The 17,906-nt window shown below is 37.2% G+C and overlaps 2 protein-coding genes across 8 annotated transcripts; one reads left to right on the forward strand and one right to left on the reverse strand.

Moving 5' to 3' along the window:
* The first annotated feature begins 703 nt into the window (after positions 1–703).
* On the forward strand, positions 704–7,018 carry LOC132050245 (protein DA1-related 2-like). 3 transcript variants are annotated; one of them, XM_059441399.1, is made up of 12 exons: positions 704–1,065; positions 1,156–1,253; positions 3,083–3,170; positions 3,264–3,354; positions 4,018–4,138; positions 4,276–4,359; positions 4,964–5,083; positions 5,162–5,374; positions 5,451–5,513; positions 5,607–5,721; positions 6,129–6,233; positions 6,347–7,018. In XM_059441399.1, exons 1-12 carry the CDS (start codon positions 1,026–1,028, stop codon positions 6,649–6,651), a joined length of 1,443 nt encoding a protein of 480 aa, XP_059297382.1. In that variant the 5' UTR covers positions 704–1,025; the 3' UTR covers positions 6,652–7,018. The 3 variants fall into 3 exon arrangements, with proteins under 3 accessions (XP_059297382.1, XP_059297384.1, XP_059297383.1); XM_059441400.1 differs by having other exon boundaries at positions 707–1,065; positions 5,607–5,722; positions 6,175–6,233; XM_059441401.1 differs by lacking the exon at positions 4,276–4,359.
* A 640-nt stretch (positions 7,019–7,658) lies between these two features.
* On the reverse strand, positions 7,659–16,097 carry LOC132050246 (uncharacterized). Of its 5 annotated transcripts, none has more exons than XR_009413298.1 (9): positions 15,749–16,094; positions 15,491–15,667; positions 15,263–15,412; positions 12,083–12,184; positions 11,926–11,996; positions 11,682–11,749; positions 10,941–11,035; positions 10,722–10,801; positions 8,054–8,192 (listed from the first exon to the last, which is right to left on the reverse strand). XR_009413298.1 is itself a non-coding variant. In XM_059441404.1 (7 exons), exons 1-7 carry the CDS (start codon positions 15,886–15,888, stop codon positions 7,960–7,962), a joined length of 945 nt encoding a protein of 314 aa, XP_059297387.1. In that variant the 5' UTR covers positions 15,889–16,097; the 3' UTR covers positions 7,659–7,959. The 5 variants fall into 5 exon arrangements, 2 of the variants coding, with proteins under 2 accessions (XP_059297387.1, XP_059297386.1); XR_009413299.1 differs by lacking the exon at positions 8,054–8,192 and adding an exon at positions 9,230–10,264 and having other exon boundaries at positions 15,749–16,095; XR_009413300.1 differs by lacking the exon at positions 10,722–10,801 and having other exon boundaries at positions 8,065–8,192; positions 15,749–16,095.
* Positions 16,098–17,906: the final 1,809 nt, after the last annotated feature.

Raw genomic sequence — 17,906 nt, forward strand, 5'->3', positions numbered from 1 at the left:
CTCCAAAAAATGGAGGGACTATCTGTATACGGTAAAAACCGAGGTAGGCAACCCCGACCTAAGGTTCAACGATTCGAACCAAAGGTAAGGGGCAATGGATAGTAGAGCTCGGCTAAGCCCGGACAAGCCTCGGACCGACGATTCCCGAGAGTGCACACCGCGGTTGGAAATAGTGCGAGAAATGCGGCTTTGTTTCGGTTTCACGCCGCGGTGTAGTTGACAGTTGTCAAACCCGAAATTTCGGGGATCCTTATCTCCAATTGATTTAGTTACATTGTTGAATGTGAATTCTTGTACTATAAATAAGAGGGGAGTAAACCCTCAAACCCCATCACTTTTTACCATCTTCTACACGATTACACCATTAACTTGTTCTCACAGTTTTGTCAAGTATCAAATAATAAGAATCCTCACAATTGGGTCCGAGTAACTCAGGCCTCAGACCGGGCTGTTTATTGCATTCAATTCCGAGGCTATCTCTTACTCTTTTATTTGCAATCTGTATTCTGTTATTGTTATTTTTCATTCTATAGCAAATCAAATCGCTATCCTTTAAACCACTTATAAATTCAATTATTACCTGTTTAAGGGATAAACAGTATGTTCTTTTTCTTCTTCTTATTTCATACTCTCTTTTTTTTTTTTTTTTTTAAATGTGGAGCAAACAAACTCCAGCTACAATCTCTTTTATTCAGCACCCTAGCTACTATATTTGACATGACGTGTAACGCAAAAGCCTTTGTTTCATGGCAAGACTAGTTTTTTTTTAACAAGAAAAGGGAGGTGAAGAAGAAATAGTTGGGTTGAGCAGAATATAGACTGAGAGACAGACATATATCTACAAAATCTCCTTTCCATCAGAAATCCGCCTCAGCAGATTCCCCAATCTCTCGTCTTTCCCTCAAGCTAAGAATAATCACATATTCGATGATGCTATTCTTCTTCTTCTTCTTCTTCTCTTCTATGCCAACTTGTCTCATCTCTTTCTTCTTGCCCCCCACCCCCATTCTTCTTCTCTTCATGCCATGCCTTGTTCAACTGCCAATCAGCCTGCTTTCCCATATGGTAATCTTTTCCCCATCAAGTGTTTGCTAATTAATATTGTTGTATCGTGGGGTTTAATTTAATTTAATTGGCTTGTTTCTTCATACGCAGAGAGGAAAAAATCTTCAAAGTTTATCAGATGGCTCAGTAAGCTTTTCAAGGGCAATAGGGGTGGACTAGGAGAGGACAACATGGCACTCACACCACTGGTAACTTTTGTGTGCCTGTTTTTGATCTTTTAGATTTAAGTCTATAGCCATGATAGGATTTAGTATAATTTGTTCGCGCCTAAAGACATTCCCCATATAATTGGCTAGTTTATGTTGTTCCAAAACTGGAACACGGATACTTACTTGGTATAGTACTTGTGTTCTTCATTTTATCTTTCTAGCCAAAGAATTGAAAAGCTGATAATTACGGAAAATACTTGGCACGAACCTTGTCGGAAAATACTTGACCACGAACGTTGCAGAAAATTCTTAAAAGTTTGAGGCACGTCAATTAAGACACTGTCCTTAAAGATATTTCACCCGGTACGGTGATTCAACAAGCTCTTCTAGTACAAAAGTAGGAGGCAGAATCTAACAAACATTTATCTTATACAAAACCCAGCACTATAATATTGGAAGAAGTATTTCTCTTCACGTCCAAAAGAAACAGGACTTGAATATATATATATATATATATATATATATATATATATATATATATATATATATATATATATATAATAGAAGAAGAATTTCTATTGATCTGTTTTTCACCCTCTATAAGTGATAAACCCAAATGAATATATAGGCAACAAAATGTGAGATATAAGGTTGATTAGAGAAGAAAGTTGTCATTGAAGATTAGTAAAAGCCTTTTAAGGCTATTCATACCTTATTCAAAGTAATTGTCAAGAATCAACAATCTGATGACGTTAGTGTTTACCTCGAAATTAGGTAATAAGTTAAATTTTTAAAAGAGGTATAGGATATGTAAATACTTTAATCTATTTTGGTTAATGAAGAATGTATATGTAGATTCACTTATAAATGACTTAAATATATGTAAATCCGTATGCTAGTGATTTGAGCAAATGTGTTAATATTGTGGATTTGAGCTAAGATATCTATATGTATTTCAATGCAATAGCGAATAATGTGAAACAGTGGATTTAATGCTATAATCCGGACCAAAATCAGAGAGAATGAAAGAGAGAGAAAGCTTTAATATCAATTCTAATACAATGTTTGGATCTGAAAAGCCAACCCCTAAAAGTAGGAAAGTGTCCTCTATTTATAGTTTTGCCTCATGGGCCTTTCATACTACACAACCCTTTTGGAATAAAGGAAGCCTTAATATGGATAAGGTTGGGTCGTACGGCCTGACACCCGTACGACTGTCAATAACAGGTGACAGAACGATCTTCACACGTGGCGATTGAACAACTGATACCAACGGCCACGATCACAACGGATATGAGGAAACCGGACTACCGGCCACGATCAACTCAGCCATGTATAAACCGGTCTAACTGATACGTAGCTTGCCCCGGATAAATCGGACTCTACGGTTTTCCTCCGACTTACGATCAAAGCGCTCACCATGCAATTCCCGGCTTTGAACGCTTGTGTTTGTTTTCTTCTTTTTCTTGGCCCCCGGTCTCACCGGCCAAACATTAATCCGGTTTTTACCGTATACAGTTAGAATACTCAATTCAAATATAATGGCAAATAAAGGTGAGGTGATTAATGACTATTAATGAATAAATAATATGGTAACTTATTTTTGAGATATTAAATAGAAAATAATATTTTTCTAACATTAAATATCCTGCAAATTGATTGCCGAAATTATTGATATTTAGTCAAGTTCTTCAAGACATATAGCCAATTAGAATTAGAAAAAGAAAAGGCATTACATTCTTCCATTCTCAAGTTAGATCATTGATTAACTGCTAGTATCATCAAAACTGATATTAGCCCATATTTGTATGTAAATCTGCTATCATATTTGATGGAATGGTTTACTAATGCATCATAAAAGTTAACAGGAGGATGACTCTTGGGGTAGTAAAGAGAAAGAGGAAGTAGATCGATCAATTGCACGCTCTCTAGCCAAAGATTCAAAGAGACCAAATGGTATTTATATTCTAATGTTCTATTCTTTTCCTCCAAAGATCTCTATCTTAAGAGTGTAATATATCACTGTGAGTGTGTTGCTCTGTTTCACAGGACAGAGACCGGTAACTGACAACGATGCACGAAATAACCTAAACTCATCCACAGAACCTCCATATTGGGACTACAATGCCAGAGGTTGTAGGTAATTGCTTTATGTTTACGATCTTGATTTTTGCATTCTATCGTTTGAGTACCATTAGCTATTCATAATCACTATATTTTGGGAGACGAGAAAATTGGCAACTAATAACAATATCATTTTTTATCCAATGATTATGTGTTTGATTTATCTGTCTCTTGCCAAGCAAAACAGCTTTTATATAATTCTATCCACAGACAATGAAGCAGCAGATAGATAACATACAGAAAAAATTGCTTCTTCTTAAGTTTGGTGGATTTTATTACATAAGATGCTGAACAGCCTTTGTTTTGTTAAATTCTTTTGCCATTAGTGTCAAGTAATTAATCAGCAAAAAGTTTGATCAATGCTCTGTCGGATGTGACATGGTGAAAGGTATCGCAAGAAAGGTTCAATCATTCCTTGAGTCTTTGGTGGGATATACATAATTCAAACTTCAAATGACTATTGGATCTGTTTGTACTTTACAAGAACATGTACGCATAAAACAGAGAAACTTAGTTTTGGAGTACTGAAAATCCCAATCCCTTACTCCGTGGTAATAAACTGCTACTTACAAAGCCAAATACATAGATATCTCAGGGTGAGATAAGTTGATACTTGAGGATGAATACTATATGATGTTAAAAACCATTTCTTCACTATGAAAGAAATTATGATTTGCAGGAAATGTAGTGGCTGCCAGGGGGATATTGGTTCTGGCAATTATTTGGGATGCATGGGAACTTTCTTTCATCCAGAGTGCTTTCTTTGTCATGCATGTGGTTTTCCAATTACGGAGTACGAGGTACAATCTTGTCCTTTCCCTCTTTCAGATGCGGAATATATTAAACATAACCCCTTGTAATTGCAACTCTTGCACAAGCTAAAAGCGTTTGAACCTATTCTAATGTTTAGCTAATTGGTTTTCTTTGTTGATCCAAGTTTTCTTTGTCAGGGAATAATTCTTATCATAAGTCATGCTTCAAGGAACTGACTCATCCCAAATGCGAAGTGTGCCACCAATTTGTAAGGATAGACTGCTTTTTTGTGTGATTTTGTTACTGGAAGATGCTCATTTCATCCCAAATTTTGGTTCATGGTTTGGATAATAACAAAGAAACACCCCTCTTAATGATCTTTCTTTTTTATCATTAATGCAAGTGCTACAATGATTTTGTGGCTCAAATTGGAGTCTGCAAGATGATGATTTGCATTAATGATCTTTCACAGCTTGGACTCTTCTTCCGACACAAGATAATTCTAATTTGCAATTGAAGTTCAATTAGCTTGTGTTGCATCTTGTCGTAGGCCTTCTAGAAGCTTCCAAAGCTTGGTCATTGGTCTTCAATATGCCTTCCATGGATGCTATCACCTCTAGTATGTTTAGTTAGGGAATAGCATTGACTTTTGTTCACTCTTACATCTCTGGCCCTCGTAGTTGAACCGTCTATTTTGTGTTTATTTTGTCAGAAAACAGCTTCAATATTGTTAATGATTGTCCTGAAAGGCAAACATGTCCATCCTATATTTTATCAGTCATGTTCCGATAAATTATGAAATTCTCATTTTCTATTTGCTTACGATTGTCAAAAGTAGCATTGTTACAATCATCAAACACTCAAATTCTCAGATCCCAACAAATGGAGCTGGACTGATAGAGTATAGATGCCACCCGTTTTGGTCTCAGAAATATTGTCCTTCCCACGAGAATGATGACACTAAAAGGTGTTGTAGCTGTGAACGTCTCGAGGTAGGTGTTTCAGATAAAATGAAAAATATTGGATTACCTCTCCATCAACTTATATATGTGCTTCTTATCTTGCTGAAGTCACGTAATACAAGATATGTATCACTTGGAGATGGTCGGAGCTTATGTCTAGAGTGCATGGAATCGGCCATCGTGGACACTGGGGACTGTCAACAACTTTACCACGCCATTAGAGATTTTTATGAAGGCATGAATATGGCAATAGATCAGCAAATTCCTATGTTGCTTGTTGAAAGACAAGCCCTTAATGAAGCCATTGAAGGGGAGAAGCATGTATGAATGATCTCTCTCTATTTGTAGTTTTCTCTCTTCTCAAGTCTGCAAATATTTATGACTGGAATTTCTTTAGGGTTTCCATCATATGCCTGAAACCAGAGGTCTATGCCTATCGGAGGAGCAGACAGTGACCAGTGTAAGACTTAAAATCATCTTTGCTAATTAAAATTACTTATGATAAACTGAAATGTCCTATACCTGCTATGACATTTTATTTGAACAAATCCAGATACTCAAGAGGTCGAAAATGGCTGTTCGTGGACTAGTAGGACTCAGAACACAGCCTCAGAAGCTCACTAGAAAATGTGAAGTTACAGCTATCCTTGTCTTATACGGGCTTCCTAGGTAACATCTCTTTTTAATAATTTATTTCTCCTGACGTCGTCGTTGAAAAACATTACCAACATGTGGCATGTGGTCTCCTCCCCCACACCCCCAATAAAAGGAAAGAGAAGGTTATTGACTAAAAGGATAATGGCATTCAGTTCAATGTTTCAATTAACATTTATTACGGTAGCTTTTACTCAGAAGGTTGTCGAAACAATTAGTTGTTTTCCTGGGATTCTAGCCTAAGCATACTCTACACAAATATAGGGCTCTTAAGAGGAGGATAGAAATAGTTTTGTTGGATGAAATGAAATTTGAAGCAGATGCAAAAAGACTCATTGATCTACATTTTTAGTTTATGGAGCAGACATATTCTCCTCTGCATATCCTGGTTCTGACATATTTTACTTGTAATATTACCTTTGGCATGCTAAGGGCAGAAGTGGTTACCATTATCTTTCGATGTGCAGATTACTTACTGGTGCTATTCTTGCTCACGAACTGATGCATGCCTGGTTACGTCTAAAAGGTAATACCATTGCTGCCTTTCAACTTAATCATCGAAACTCAACTTCATGATGCTTAATACTACCTACATGATTTCTGTTTAAGTGAGAACATAGATTTCATTAAAATTTGCAGGATTCCGTAATCTTAGCCCTGAGGTGGAGGAAGGAATATGCCAAGTGCTTTCTCAGATGTGGCTTGAATCGGAAGTGATGCCTCGATCCAGAAATATGCCATCCACATCCACTGCTTCCTATTCCAAGAAAGGTGGGAAGTCTGAAGTGGAGAATAAGTTGGGTGAGTTTTTCATGCATCAGATCACTCATGATGCTTCTCCAGCATATGGTGCAGGATTCAGAGCTGCTAATGCAGCAGCAAATAAGTATGGATTGCGACGTACGTTGGATCACATTCGGTTGACAGGGAGTTTTCCTTTGTGATGAGGCGATCTGGATTAGTTTCACCACCCCCACTCCCACGCCCCCCCCCCCCCCCCCACCCCACCTCCGGCCTCCCCCCTCTTCCTTTTTTTTGAGGGGTCTGTTTTGGATTTCTGATAAAGTTCTCGGAATATGTTAGAAATTAGGGAGTTTCGCCATGAAATATTAACTAGAAAAATGTCTTGAAAATGGGCGTCTGGTGCATTTGGGACTGCAAGAAAGATCACAGTTGAATGCTCCAGGATCATTTCCAATATTATTGTGAACGAAATCCTACTTTAAGCATTGTACCTCTCACAGTTGTTATTTTTGGAGTGTGTACTACAGAAGAGTGAATTAAGTTGTGTTCATTAGTTTCTCCCTGCAATTATTCAGAACAATGTTCTTACTTGATGTACCAAACAGCAAAGACAAGCATTTTGTCTGCTAGCTTGCAAAGATTTCTGTAGCAAACAAGGGGTAAGGGAAGGAGACAGCAAGAGTTAAAAGAGAAACGTTAGAAATTTAGATTTCGTTCAAACTTGGATGAAATATTCTCCGACAAAGAAGGCTCAGAAAAATTCCTTAAATACATACTCTGGAAAATCTAGTGATACAATTTGACCAATCATTTATACTTAACAAAAAGGAAAAGGATTACTTTTATGTCTAGATCTGTTACCTAATATGGGTTTTTCTATTATAACTCAGATAGTACGGACGAATAGGGTAAGGACAATTTAAATAGGTATCAAATTTGTAGTAGAGGCGTTCAACAGGTACAAGTCTAAGTTACGAATTCTATGGACAACTTTAAGAGGCCACGTATGACTTTAGTATTGTTTCATGTTTCTCATCATTCTTTTTCTAGTCCTACTGATGAGGTATATTCTTTGGTGAATGATTACTAATGATCATCACGTTTGTTATAAATGACCAAAGGGAAGTTCTTTTTTCCCGGGGAAGGAGCGAGGGGAGGGAGGACAAAAGGTGTACTAGTCATATAATTGGATAAAAAGTCCAAATAGTCAACACAGATTTTTAAGTTATACAATGAAATATTTTGTTTTTGAATTTACTTTTGCAACATAAAACTTCAGCGCATAGGCTTATCAAAGGCACCAAAAAGAATCACATCAGTACATGAAATTGAATTGTACTTTTAACTAATGCATACAAGTAATACATAGTTAATAATCTTGTGGCTCCTTTTAACCATCTATACATCATGAATGTGTGGATTTACATCGAAAACTAGAGATTTCCAAAGAATTATATTGAGGCGCCTTGTACCTGTAAGTTTCTCTCCAAGGATGTCAAGCCAACACATCAGTCAATATCTGAGAGAAGCTGCTTCATTTTCTCGTACGTCATAAAGACGATACCAATACTAGGCACAACCTTGTAATATTCGGGTAAAATTCCTCTATATAAACCACGTAGGCCCTCTGTTTGGATGATATGACTGAATGTACCAAACAAACCAGTCTTATAAACACGGGCACGACCACCTGCTCCTTCCAATTGCATTCGCCGCCTCACAAGATCCAAAGGGAATGTTACTGCAAAAGCATCCATAAACATAGAGATAAAACAACTGCAAATAAGTAGCATTTCATGATTTAATTAACTATTTCCCACCGAAAGCACATTTGGGGTTCTCAATACCCAGCTTTAAATGATGCAAAAGAGATGCAACTTATATGCAACTTATTGTTCTACTTTTATTAAAAAGCTAAAAACATTGACCAGGTTGAAGTGATTAATTCAAAAGCAATTGATCCACTTACAACAATCAACAATATTAAAATGAAGGGAAAAAGGTCAAATATACCCCTCTACTTTGTTTTATGAGCTAACTTTACCCTCCGTTACACATTGCGGCTAAATATACCCCTACCGTTTTCAAACCTAACAAAATTGCCCCGCTTATTGGATGGAATCCCCCAAATTGATCCAAAATACCCAATTTCACTAAAATAACCCACTCCCTCTTTTAACCCGCCCCGACCCCTGCCAGGCTTCTAAAATCAGCTTATTTAGCTAATAAAACAAAATCAGGCTTCTAAAATCAGCTTATTTAGCTAATAAAACAAAGTAGAGGGGTTTCTTTGACCTTTTTCCCTAAACTGAAAACAATGAAAGTGATTGCCCATCCACCAGACATGATAAATCAGAAGCCAAAACATGCGCCAGTTAGTGTTAGCCATCAAGTGGGGAGGCACCATGAGGTGCAGGTATGGTGCCTCAATAGGGAAAAGTGATGTGACTCTAAAAGAAGTGCTTGCTACAGTTGTGTAAGTTTTAAAGGCATGAGGTGTAAGCTTCTATTTGGATTTCTGTTGTAACTGAGAAAAATAATTAAAAAATATAAAAGGAGTCTAGATTACTATCTGAAGAAACAGATGGAAAGGCAGTAGGACTCTTTTTTTTCTTTTTTTTTTTTTTTTAATAAGTACTCAAAGATTTTATAAATGCTTGCACTAAGCCAATGCGAGAAAACATAACTACAGATTGTGCAAATCCCCTATTGTATCTAAAATTGCATCAACATCCTGTACAATAACCAGGTTGCACCAAAAAGCTAGCAAAATAAGACTAAGGCCATGCAATTTCTCCTACGGCCTTCAAAATTTATATCATTTCTTTCAAGCCAAACAGTCCACTAAATGGCTTGAGGGATGGTAGTCCAAGTCTCTTGTGATTTCTTGCACAACCCTTCTTTCTTCCAACATTGCAATAGCTCCCTAGTGGATTTTGGCATGGACCAGGACATTCATAAGATCGACAAGAACATGCTGCACAGCGAGTAGTAACTATACAATACAAAAGGAGGTGGCCAACATCTTCAGAGCGCTCTTCACACATGGGGCACCTACTACAAAGCTGAATTTTCCTCTTTTGAACGTTGGAACGAGTGAGACAAGTCTCTCTAGCCACAATCCAAGAGAAGCAAATGACCTTCAAAGGTGCCTTCCAAAGCCAATTTTTTTTCCCAAGGCAAAGACCCTGTTGTTACTTGATTGCAGCTTCTGACCGTAAAGAGACATTTGGGATGCCCCTCCCATGTAATAGAATCTACTTTTTTGTAGTCCAAAGCTATGTTGCTTAGCAGCTGAAGCAAAAGACATACTCGTTCTACTTCCCAATCATTTACATTCCTTCTAAGAGAGAGATTCCAGCCTTGTGTTGAATAAAATTCTGCGATTACTACATTTACATTCCTTCCCAGTAGGGCTATGCAGCTCCAATACAAGAAAGGGTGGAGAGAAAATAGGTCTTAAACGGCCTTTCACTTTGCTCCAGGAAGGTTCCTCGTCTTCTTTATTGACGATTCAAATCCCATCACTATTTAGCTTTTTTCTTCTCTTTTTCCCTTGTCCTGTAATTGTTCCACTTCTCTCTTCCTGATTTCTTTTCTTCTTGTCCTTCATCATCCTCCCCACTTTGATCTTTCTCCTATTCCTTTCTTCTATTCTGCTAGCTCTTCTACAGCTACAGTATGTGCTTGTGTTCCTCGTTTTTTACCAACCACCTCAGGATGGCTTTTTAGCACTTTTTGCTTTTAAATCACTGATGCCTGTTCAATGGAATAACGTAAAGCCGACTGGGATGCTCCAACTACTTCTGTACCCTAATTTGAACCCTCTATTAGTCAGATATACAAGTTTCTATACTTTAGACTGAAATAGCATAAATACTGGTATGATGCATATAATAATCTGGTAAGACGACAATAATAAAGTATGCTCCACAATGCCGAAGCCTCATATCCCATACCAACAGATGCATAATTGGGATTTCAGACATGCAATGGAAGGGGAACGGATTGCAATCATGAACTTCTTATATGTTTTCTCCTTTCTCTTTGCTAAGTGGTGACTTTAGTAGGTGCAATTGTAATTCCTTTAGTTACCCAGTGAATCCATGTTATTTCGCTGCTGTCTCTATCTTCTTTTTGAGGGTTTCTGCGAAGTACATGGAATTACCCATATTTATGCAAAAAGACCAGCATAAACAGAGGCAATTCTTGATTGGTCCTACAATTAATTTTTGTAACATAACATTTCAAACCTAATTGAGAAGCATACCTCAACGAGGAAGCCTCTCACATTTTGATAACTGCAAATACATATGGCTCCCATGCAAATATCCACCATGGTGGAGCCAACTGCATGTTTGGAGATTCAAATTATCCAATTAATGAATGAGACGAAAACTATGTCTGACATTTTGAGGCAGAAACAATAAGTTAAGTGCCGAGTAAGACAAGGAAGGAAATCATTTTTTTGGGGGGTGAACTTTCTTACTAAAATCAAATGCCAGATAAAAGTGCTCGGTCTCGGGCTCTAAGAGTCAGTCCAGTTAGAAACTTAGTGAGAAGCCAGCACCTCAACCTGCTTCTCTGCATCAAAAGCAATGAGACAGCTACATGCATCAACATCTACTTTCAAATACCAGAAATTTGTCTAAGAGTATACTTGTTAAGGGCTTAAGGCCTAATACTGTATATCTAGAACTAAGTTAGTGCCCAACCAATTTTGAGCTGGAGAAACACCTTGTTGAACACAGTTTCAGCTTTTACATTTCTTCATCTTTTTTGTGAAGAGTATTCGGAAACACAGTTAGATATTCCGTTTGTTTTGATGTGGAGAGCTACACAACACATTTATTAAGGAGGAGTATAATATAAATAAAGCTGCACATAATGTGCCAGACTGCCAGGAGAAATAGCCCAGAGGAAGATAAACAAGGCTTTTCTTCTTCCCTAACACATTTATGGAATAGGACGCATGTAGAAATTGAAAGCTTTGCCAATATAGATATATCTCCATGTAGTAACCAGACATCGAGATCAGAAAATTCAGAGGCAACAACACACTAAAAGAATGTGGTGACCAACACCCAACAAGCCCGGGGGACACTAGACAAAATTGAAGAAATATAGGTAAGACAATACTTTTCTCCATCACTATTTTCCTGTACAGGAAATCAAACCATTTTGGAAGCTCAAAATTCTACCACGTTTCATGTTACATCAGATTACTAACCTGTTGATGATGCAACACCTGAAAGACTTCCACAAGCAAGGCTGACCAAGACAGTTGAATCATCTGGCCTGATATCAAGAAGTGTGTTAATATCATGATATCTAGAGGTTAATACACAAAGGGACAAACTTGAGAACTAACCAGTGAATGACATCAGATTTCATGGATAATTATCAAGAAAAAAATGATAAAAAAGAGAAAAAAGAGAACAGATAGACGATAGTATACTCTTATCGAATATTACCTATGAGACTGCCAGTACGATCTCACAGTGTCATAAACAGAAAAGCTGATTGCCAGGTTCGGGCCAACCCCCTTCATGAGATTGAGATATTCATTCAGCATAAAATAGGAAAAACACAATTCAGCAGAGATAGAATCTCAAGGACAGAAAGAGGTACCAATAAAGTAGCACCCATTCCTTTATAAAGGCCGGCTATCCCTTCTTCCCTACTGATGGTTTGTAATGCATGCCATATGCCTCTGTAATATATTACATTTGTCTGCAAAACTCAAAATGAGTCAAAACCTATCAAAAGGATCTAGTGTCTCAGAAAAGGAACCAATTATCAAAGAAATAAATAAGAGCAACAAGAATTATTTTGATAATTACAGAAATATATCTAAGATAAGAGAATACTATGAGTTTGACTTTCCAACCGCTCTGGCATCATGCGGCTGCTCTAGACTAATGCTTTTCTTATTCTAGTAAGCAAAGCATTTGAGTCTCACCAAAAGTTAGGACAATAGACAGTTCCAAGCTTTCAACCAAAAGAACAAAATTCAAGACTGATCTTAAAGGATAGAGCAACCCGAGCTCTTTGTAAAAATAACTAAACCGGGTCATGATAATGTGTGTATAACTAAACTATGTAAGAGTAAACAGCTTTAACATTTTTTGAAGTTATGTACAGCTCATTTACTAGTGAAAAAAATTAAAGAAGAGAGCCTCCTAAAGCTAACATGTGATCTATGTTAAAACTATCCGTTAAACAAGTGTTGTCAATGACTCACCTAAAGCGCTTAAACCCAGACTAAGTGCATGTGTCGCTTGGTAGGCACATCAGCAAAGTCACCAAGGCTCCAAGGCATACGTCGCATTGCCAGTGGGCATTATCTTTGAAGATACGACACTAAGCAATAAATATTTCATTTTATAGATTTTAGAATAAGTAGAAGTAAGACTGAACACATGCACTGCAAGTTTAGTCTGGATGCGAAGAGTGATGTTGAGGTGAAATTAGACGGGATTGTGGCGCATAGATGCAAACAACTCTTAGATATTTAAGCTTGTTGTTCCAGGAAAATACAATGATAGATGAAGATGTTACACATAAAATTGCCCACTAGAGTTTTCGTCCAGTGGTAAAAGCGCAACTTATAATGGCTAGGCACACGTTTCGAGCACCAAATTTTGCCACAGACAAAGCCTAGTATTTAAATAGAAAAGGGTACATGGGTGGGTCCATTAACCATCGAATCGAACCGTGCATCATTGGCGCTCGAGGATTTCTCAATAATCATGAAAAAATAAAAATCGGATGGTTGAAATACAGAAGTTCTACCAAGGTGTTTTGTGATAAATGGATGCCTACCAAAGTCAGAGACAAGTTCTATAGCAGTCACAAACCAACAATATTATATATGAGGGAATGTTGGGCCACTAAAACTGAATACATCCACCAGATGAGTGTCGCAGAGATGCGGTATGTTAAGACGTGTGGTCATACAAGAGTATACAACATAAAAAATGACCAAATCTGCCAGAAGGTACGAATAACACACATTGCGGATAAAATAAAAGAACGTCGTTTGAGAAGATTTGGTCATGTCCTGCATCGATCTCCATATGTACCGATCCACAGGTATTACAAAGGACGAGGTAGACCTAATATTACATGATAGTTATCTCGATAGATCTAAAAGTTCTTAGAATCCATATAGACTTAGCGAAACATGTGTCTTGCTAAACTACACTCATGTAATAGGTTAGCAATGTGCCCATTTTTTCACTTAAATACCCTTCCAACTAACTAAAATATGGGGACTTTAAAGTTGTTCGATATGAGTTATGTTACTCAGACTCTTCAAAAATGTCGACGGGTGCGTGTCGGTTCCTCCAAAAGTAGTGTATTTTTGGATGATCCGACATGGGTCCGGCAGCAATTTCGGAGAGTCCGAGCAACTTCAATATTGACCCAATAACATCTTCTATTCTGAACAAATTTGATCCTCCTTCCTCCACCCATGAGCTTCACCCCTCCACAGTCCACATAGTTACCTTAGAAACAAAGAAATTACAAACAGGGCCAAGAATCACAAGAGCAAAAATCTTTCTTGGAGTTCTGCATAAATTTCAACAGAATATTTATTACTCCCTCCGTTCCAATTTGTTTGAAGGTTGACTAGTCTGGGGAGTCAAACAACTCTTTCTTTGAATACAATTTTATCCAACTCTTTTCGTATATTGTGAATTATTAATTATGCAGACTTATAGCACTTTTTATGTAGTTTTCAAATATGTAAATTTTATAACAAAATACTCGAAGAATCTATGTGTAAAATTAAGTCAAAAAAAAAAAAGTTGTTTGACTCCCAAAACCGGTCAACCTTCAAACAAATTGGGACGGAGGGAGTACTTAATTGATGACAATATTAATTAACCAACTAGGGCTGATTATGTTAAATTAGATAGTTGAGTTTCATTCCTCTTCAATAAAAAGTGGCAAGAGAATTCCAAACAGAGGCCTATGATAGACCCACATTGCCATTATAATCCCTTTTGTCATAGTGCTTCTCTCAAGGTCCTTTCATTCAACACCACTTTAAAAACATGCTAACAATGACCTTGAATGGAGGAGGACGAGTAGTAGAAGAAAAAACAAGAGGAATTTCTCAGTTTATTTCTTGGCAAAACATGGAGAGCAACGAATAAGAAGAAGCATTAAATCAATGACATTCTCAGTGAAGGAATGCCATGGGAAAAGAAGTGAAAGGAAAGGAACATACGGAAAATCACTTAAAGCCCTTCCTTAAATGTGTTGTTCAGGTATTGACATGGGCACTATAGGAAAAAGAAACATGGGTACATTGTTAATCTATATACTGATAAATATCCTAGGGTCAATGGTGCATTGTTTAAAACTCCGTGGATGATGGCTGCACCCCAACTACCCTTCTCCACTTAAATATCAAGCTTTTGTTTGTGGCAAAGTCTGAACCCGTTACGTGCGCCTAACCCACACATCATGTGTGGTGTTATTACCACTAGACCCAACCCCTGGGGACAAAAGAAAAAGATATATAGGCGATACCAATTAATCAAGAATATGTTTTAGTCATGTTAGTACATTTAATTTAAGTCCTATGTTTCTAGGAATCTTTCAGCCTTTCCAACAAAAAATTTCACGAGTAAAAAATAGGCGTAATGGCCTGGGAGACTGTCATACTTATCCTGCTTTGACATCCCGGTCCCTGTACTTCTCGAAGTTTCATTCAGGCACCTTAACTCAATCAAAACCAATATTTTAAACCCCTCTGACTATTGAATTAAATGAAAACACTAGGAGCCTTGTAGTGACCTGAGCTGCAAGACGTGTCCTAACAAGATCCAAGGGGTATGTAAGAGAAGCAGCAGTTATTCCAGCGAAACCACCACCTACAAGTCTTATGCAAAGGTCTGCACTTATATTCTCTCCTTGGCTTTCAACTCCCAAAATCAATTGCAACACCTATAATATGAAGACGACATTTTAGAGAGACGAAATTATTGGGGATTTGAATTGATAGAAAGAAACGTTAGTACCAACATTCTTGTAGCGTTCAAAAGCATAAAAGCTGATAGAGGAATATGGGAGGCGATGAGCAATAGTGACCAAATTGCCCTTCCAAAATGCGCGAAATCCTTCTTCGCGTACAATACGTGAAGCCTCTTGGCATATACTAGACTTTTTGAAGGTAGCAGCATCGGTGTGCATTCCTTGCAGCTGTTATAGAGGAAAATGTGCATAAGACAAGACAAGACAGCGAAAACAAGTTTGCCTTGGAATTAGAACAATGAAAGTGACCTGAAAGAGAATAGTAAGGCGAGCAAGAGGGGCAGTGCATGTCTTGCTGACAGCACCGGCAAGACCACCGGCAACAAGCTGAGGAACAGATCCAATCTGAGAATGCTGACGCTGCAATTTCCGACCACTTCCTTTTCCATCCACAACCACTCCTACGCGGGCTTCAGTCTGCATCCTCACCCTAATTTTGGTTATCACTAGTGCTATTGGTTTCCTTCAGATTGGATTTGGTACCCTTAACTATCAACATTCACAAAACGGCGTCGCCTGTCACTTGTCTGGTCACTACAGTAACTCTTTTCTTTTCTTTTTTTTGGGAGCGGGCCTAATGGGTGTGACTGCATATCTTTTTTCTTTTTTTCAAACGCCCTGGTCTTTAAATTTTGCCCCTCTAATACGTGGTATTTAATATTTACTCTTTGCTTCTTTTAATGAATATTATCGGACGAAATTACCCCTTAACCTATTGAAACCTTACTATTTCATTTTTACAGATTTATTGATTATCTCGCCCTTTTTCTCTATGTCTCCCGTCTCTCTTTGTGTTGTTTCTCTTTAACTGTACGGACATTTAGGTATGAATTTATATTTTAAGCTCGTTTCGATATTTTAATTTCTGTTAATATTGTTGTTGTTGGAGTCGATTTTGTTTATTGTCGGTATATTCTTCGCCTTTGTTTTTTTTTTTTTAATTTTTTTGTATGTAATTTGTCGTCCTTATTGTAAACTATGGTTTTAGTGTTTAATCAAAGTTTTTGTACTGTTTTTTCATGGTTAGTTCGTGTTTCCACTATTTTTGTTGGGTTTTTTATTTCGTATTATGTTGTTGCTCTGTTTTCATGGATTTTTTATATGTGTTTTCATTTTCTTTGTGTTGAATGTTCTAAGTTTTGCCTTTTTGACCATCAGTTTTAGGGTTTTGGTGTTTGTCTGAGGCATATTAGGCTTCCCCTGGTTTAATTTCCTATTTTTTGTAACTAAACTTATGCCTATTCCTGCATATGTTATGAATGAAGTTATTTTTGTAAGTATTTCTATTCCAGCATGTGTTGTGTTATGGTTTTGTGTATGTTGTTTTTGTTTATGAAACTAAACCTTTGTTTATTCTCTTCCTTCTATGATGCAGGTGATTTTTTGGTTTGTGTAGCAGTCCAACAACTCATTATATTATGGTACATGTTAATTGTTTCTTTCTTTTTTAATAACTTGAGTAACTTGACTTCCTTCGTGGACTCTAAAGTGCTGCCTGAAGGCAGAACTTGACTACCTTTTATGGACTCTAAAGTTCTGCCTCAAGGCAGAATTTGAGTAGTTTTTGGATTGTAAAGTAACTTGACTATCTTTTGAATCTAAAGTTCTGCCTGAAGACCTAACTTGACTACCTTCTTGGACTATAAAGTGCTGCCTGAAGGTAGAACTTGACTACCTTTTTAGACTCTAAATTACTGCCTGAAGGCAAAACTTGACTAAGTTTGGACTGTAAAGTTCTGCCCGAAGGCAGAATTTGAGTAGTTTTTGGATTGTGAAGTTCTGCATGACTATCTTTGGACTGTAAAGTTTTGCCTGAAGGCAGAACTTGACTAAGTTTGGATTGTAAAGTTCTGCCCGAAGGCAGAATTTGAGTAGTTTTTGGATTGTGAAGTTCTGCCTCTTGACTATCTTTTAAATTGACAAACTTTTGGACTCTTATGACAAAATTTATATATGTCATAAAAAATTATCCAAGTCCAATAACTAATTCTATAATGGTACATGTTAATTGTTTCTTTCTTTTTTAATAACTTGAGTAACTTGATTACCTTCTTGGACTCAAAAGTGCTGCTTGAAGGCAGAACTTGACCACCTTTTATGGACTCTAAAGGTTTTCCTGAAGGTAGAATTTGAGTAGTTTTTGGATTGTAAAGTAACTTGACTATCTTTTTGATTGGCTTTGCTTTTCTCTTTTCGATGATGCCAAAAGAGGGAACATCGTCTATGAGTTTGTCATCATCAAAAAGGGGGAAAATGATTGTGACACACTCCATATTTTGATGATTGTCAAACTGTGCAGAACCAGAGAGGGACCTGGTCTTCAATATGTTCTCTCCGTACATCTCATAGTCTCAAGGAACAAATTGATATATGTGGGAAAGACATGTAGAAAGGGGGAAGAGGTCTG

The sequence above is a fragment of the Lycium ferocissimum genome, chromosome 3, assembly GCF_029784015.1.
Source record: "Lycium ferocissimum isolate CSIRO_LF1 chromosome 3, AGI_CSIRO_Lferr_CH_V1, whole genome shotgun sequence".
NCBI lineage: Eukaryota > Viridiplantae > Streptophyta > Magnoliopsida > Solanales > Solanaceae > Lycium > Lycium ferocissimum.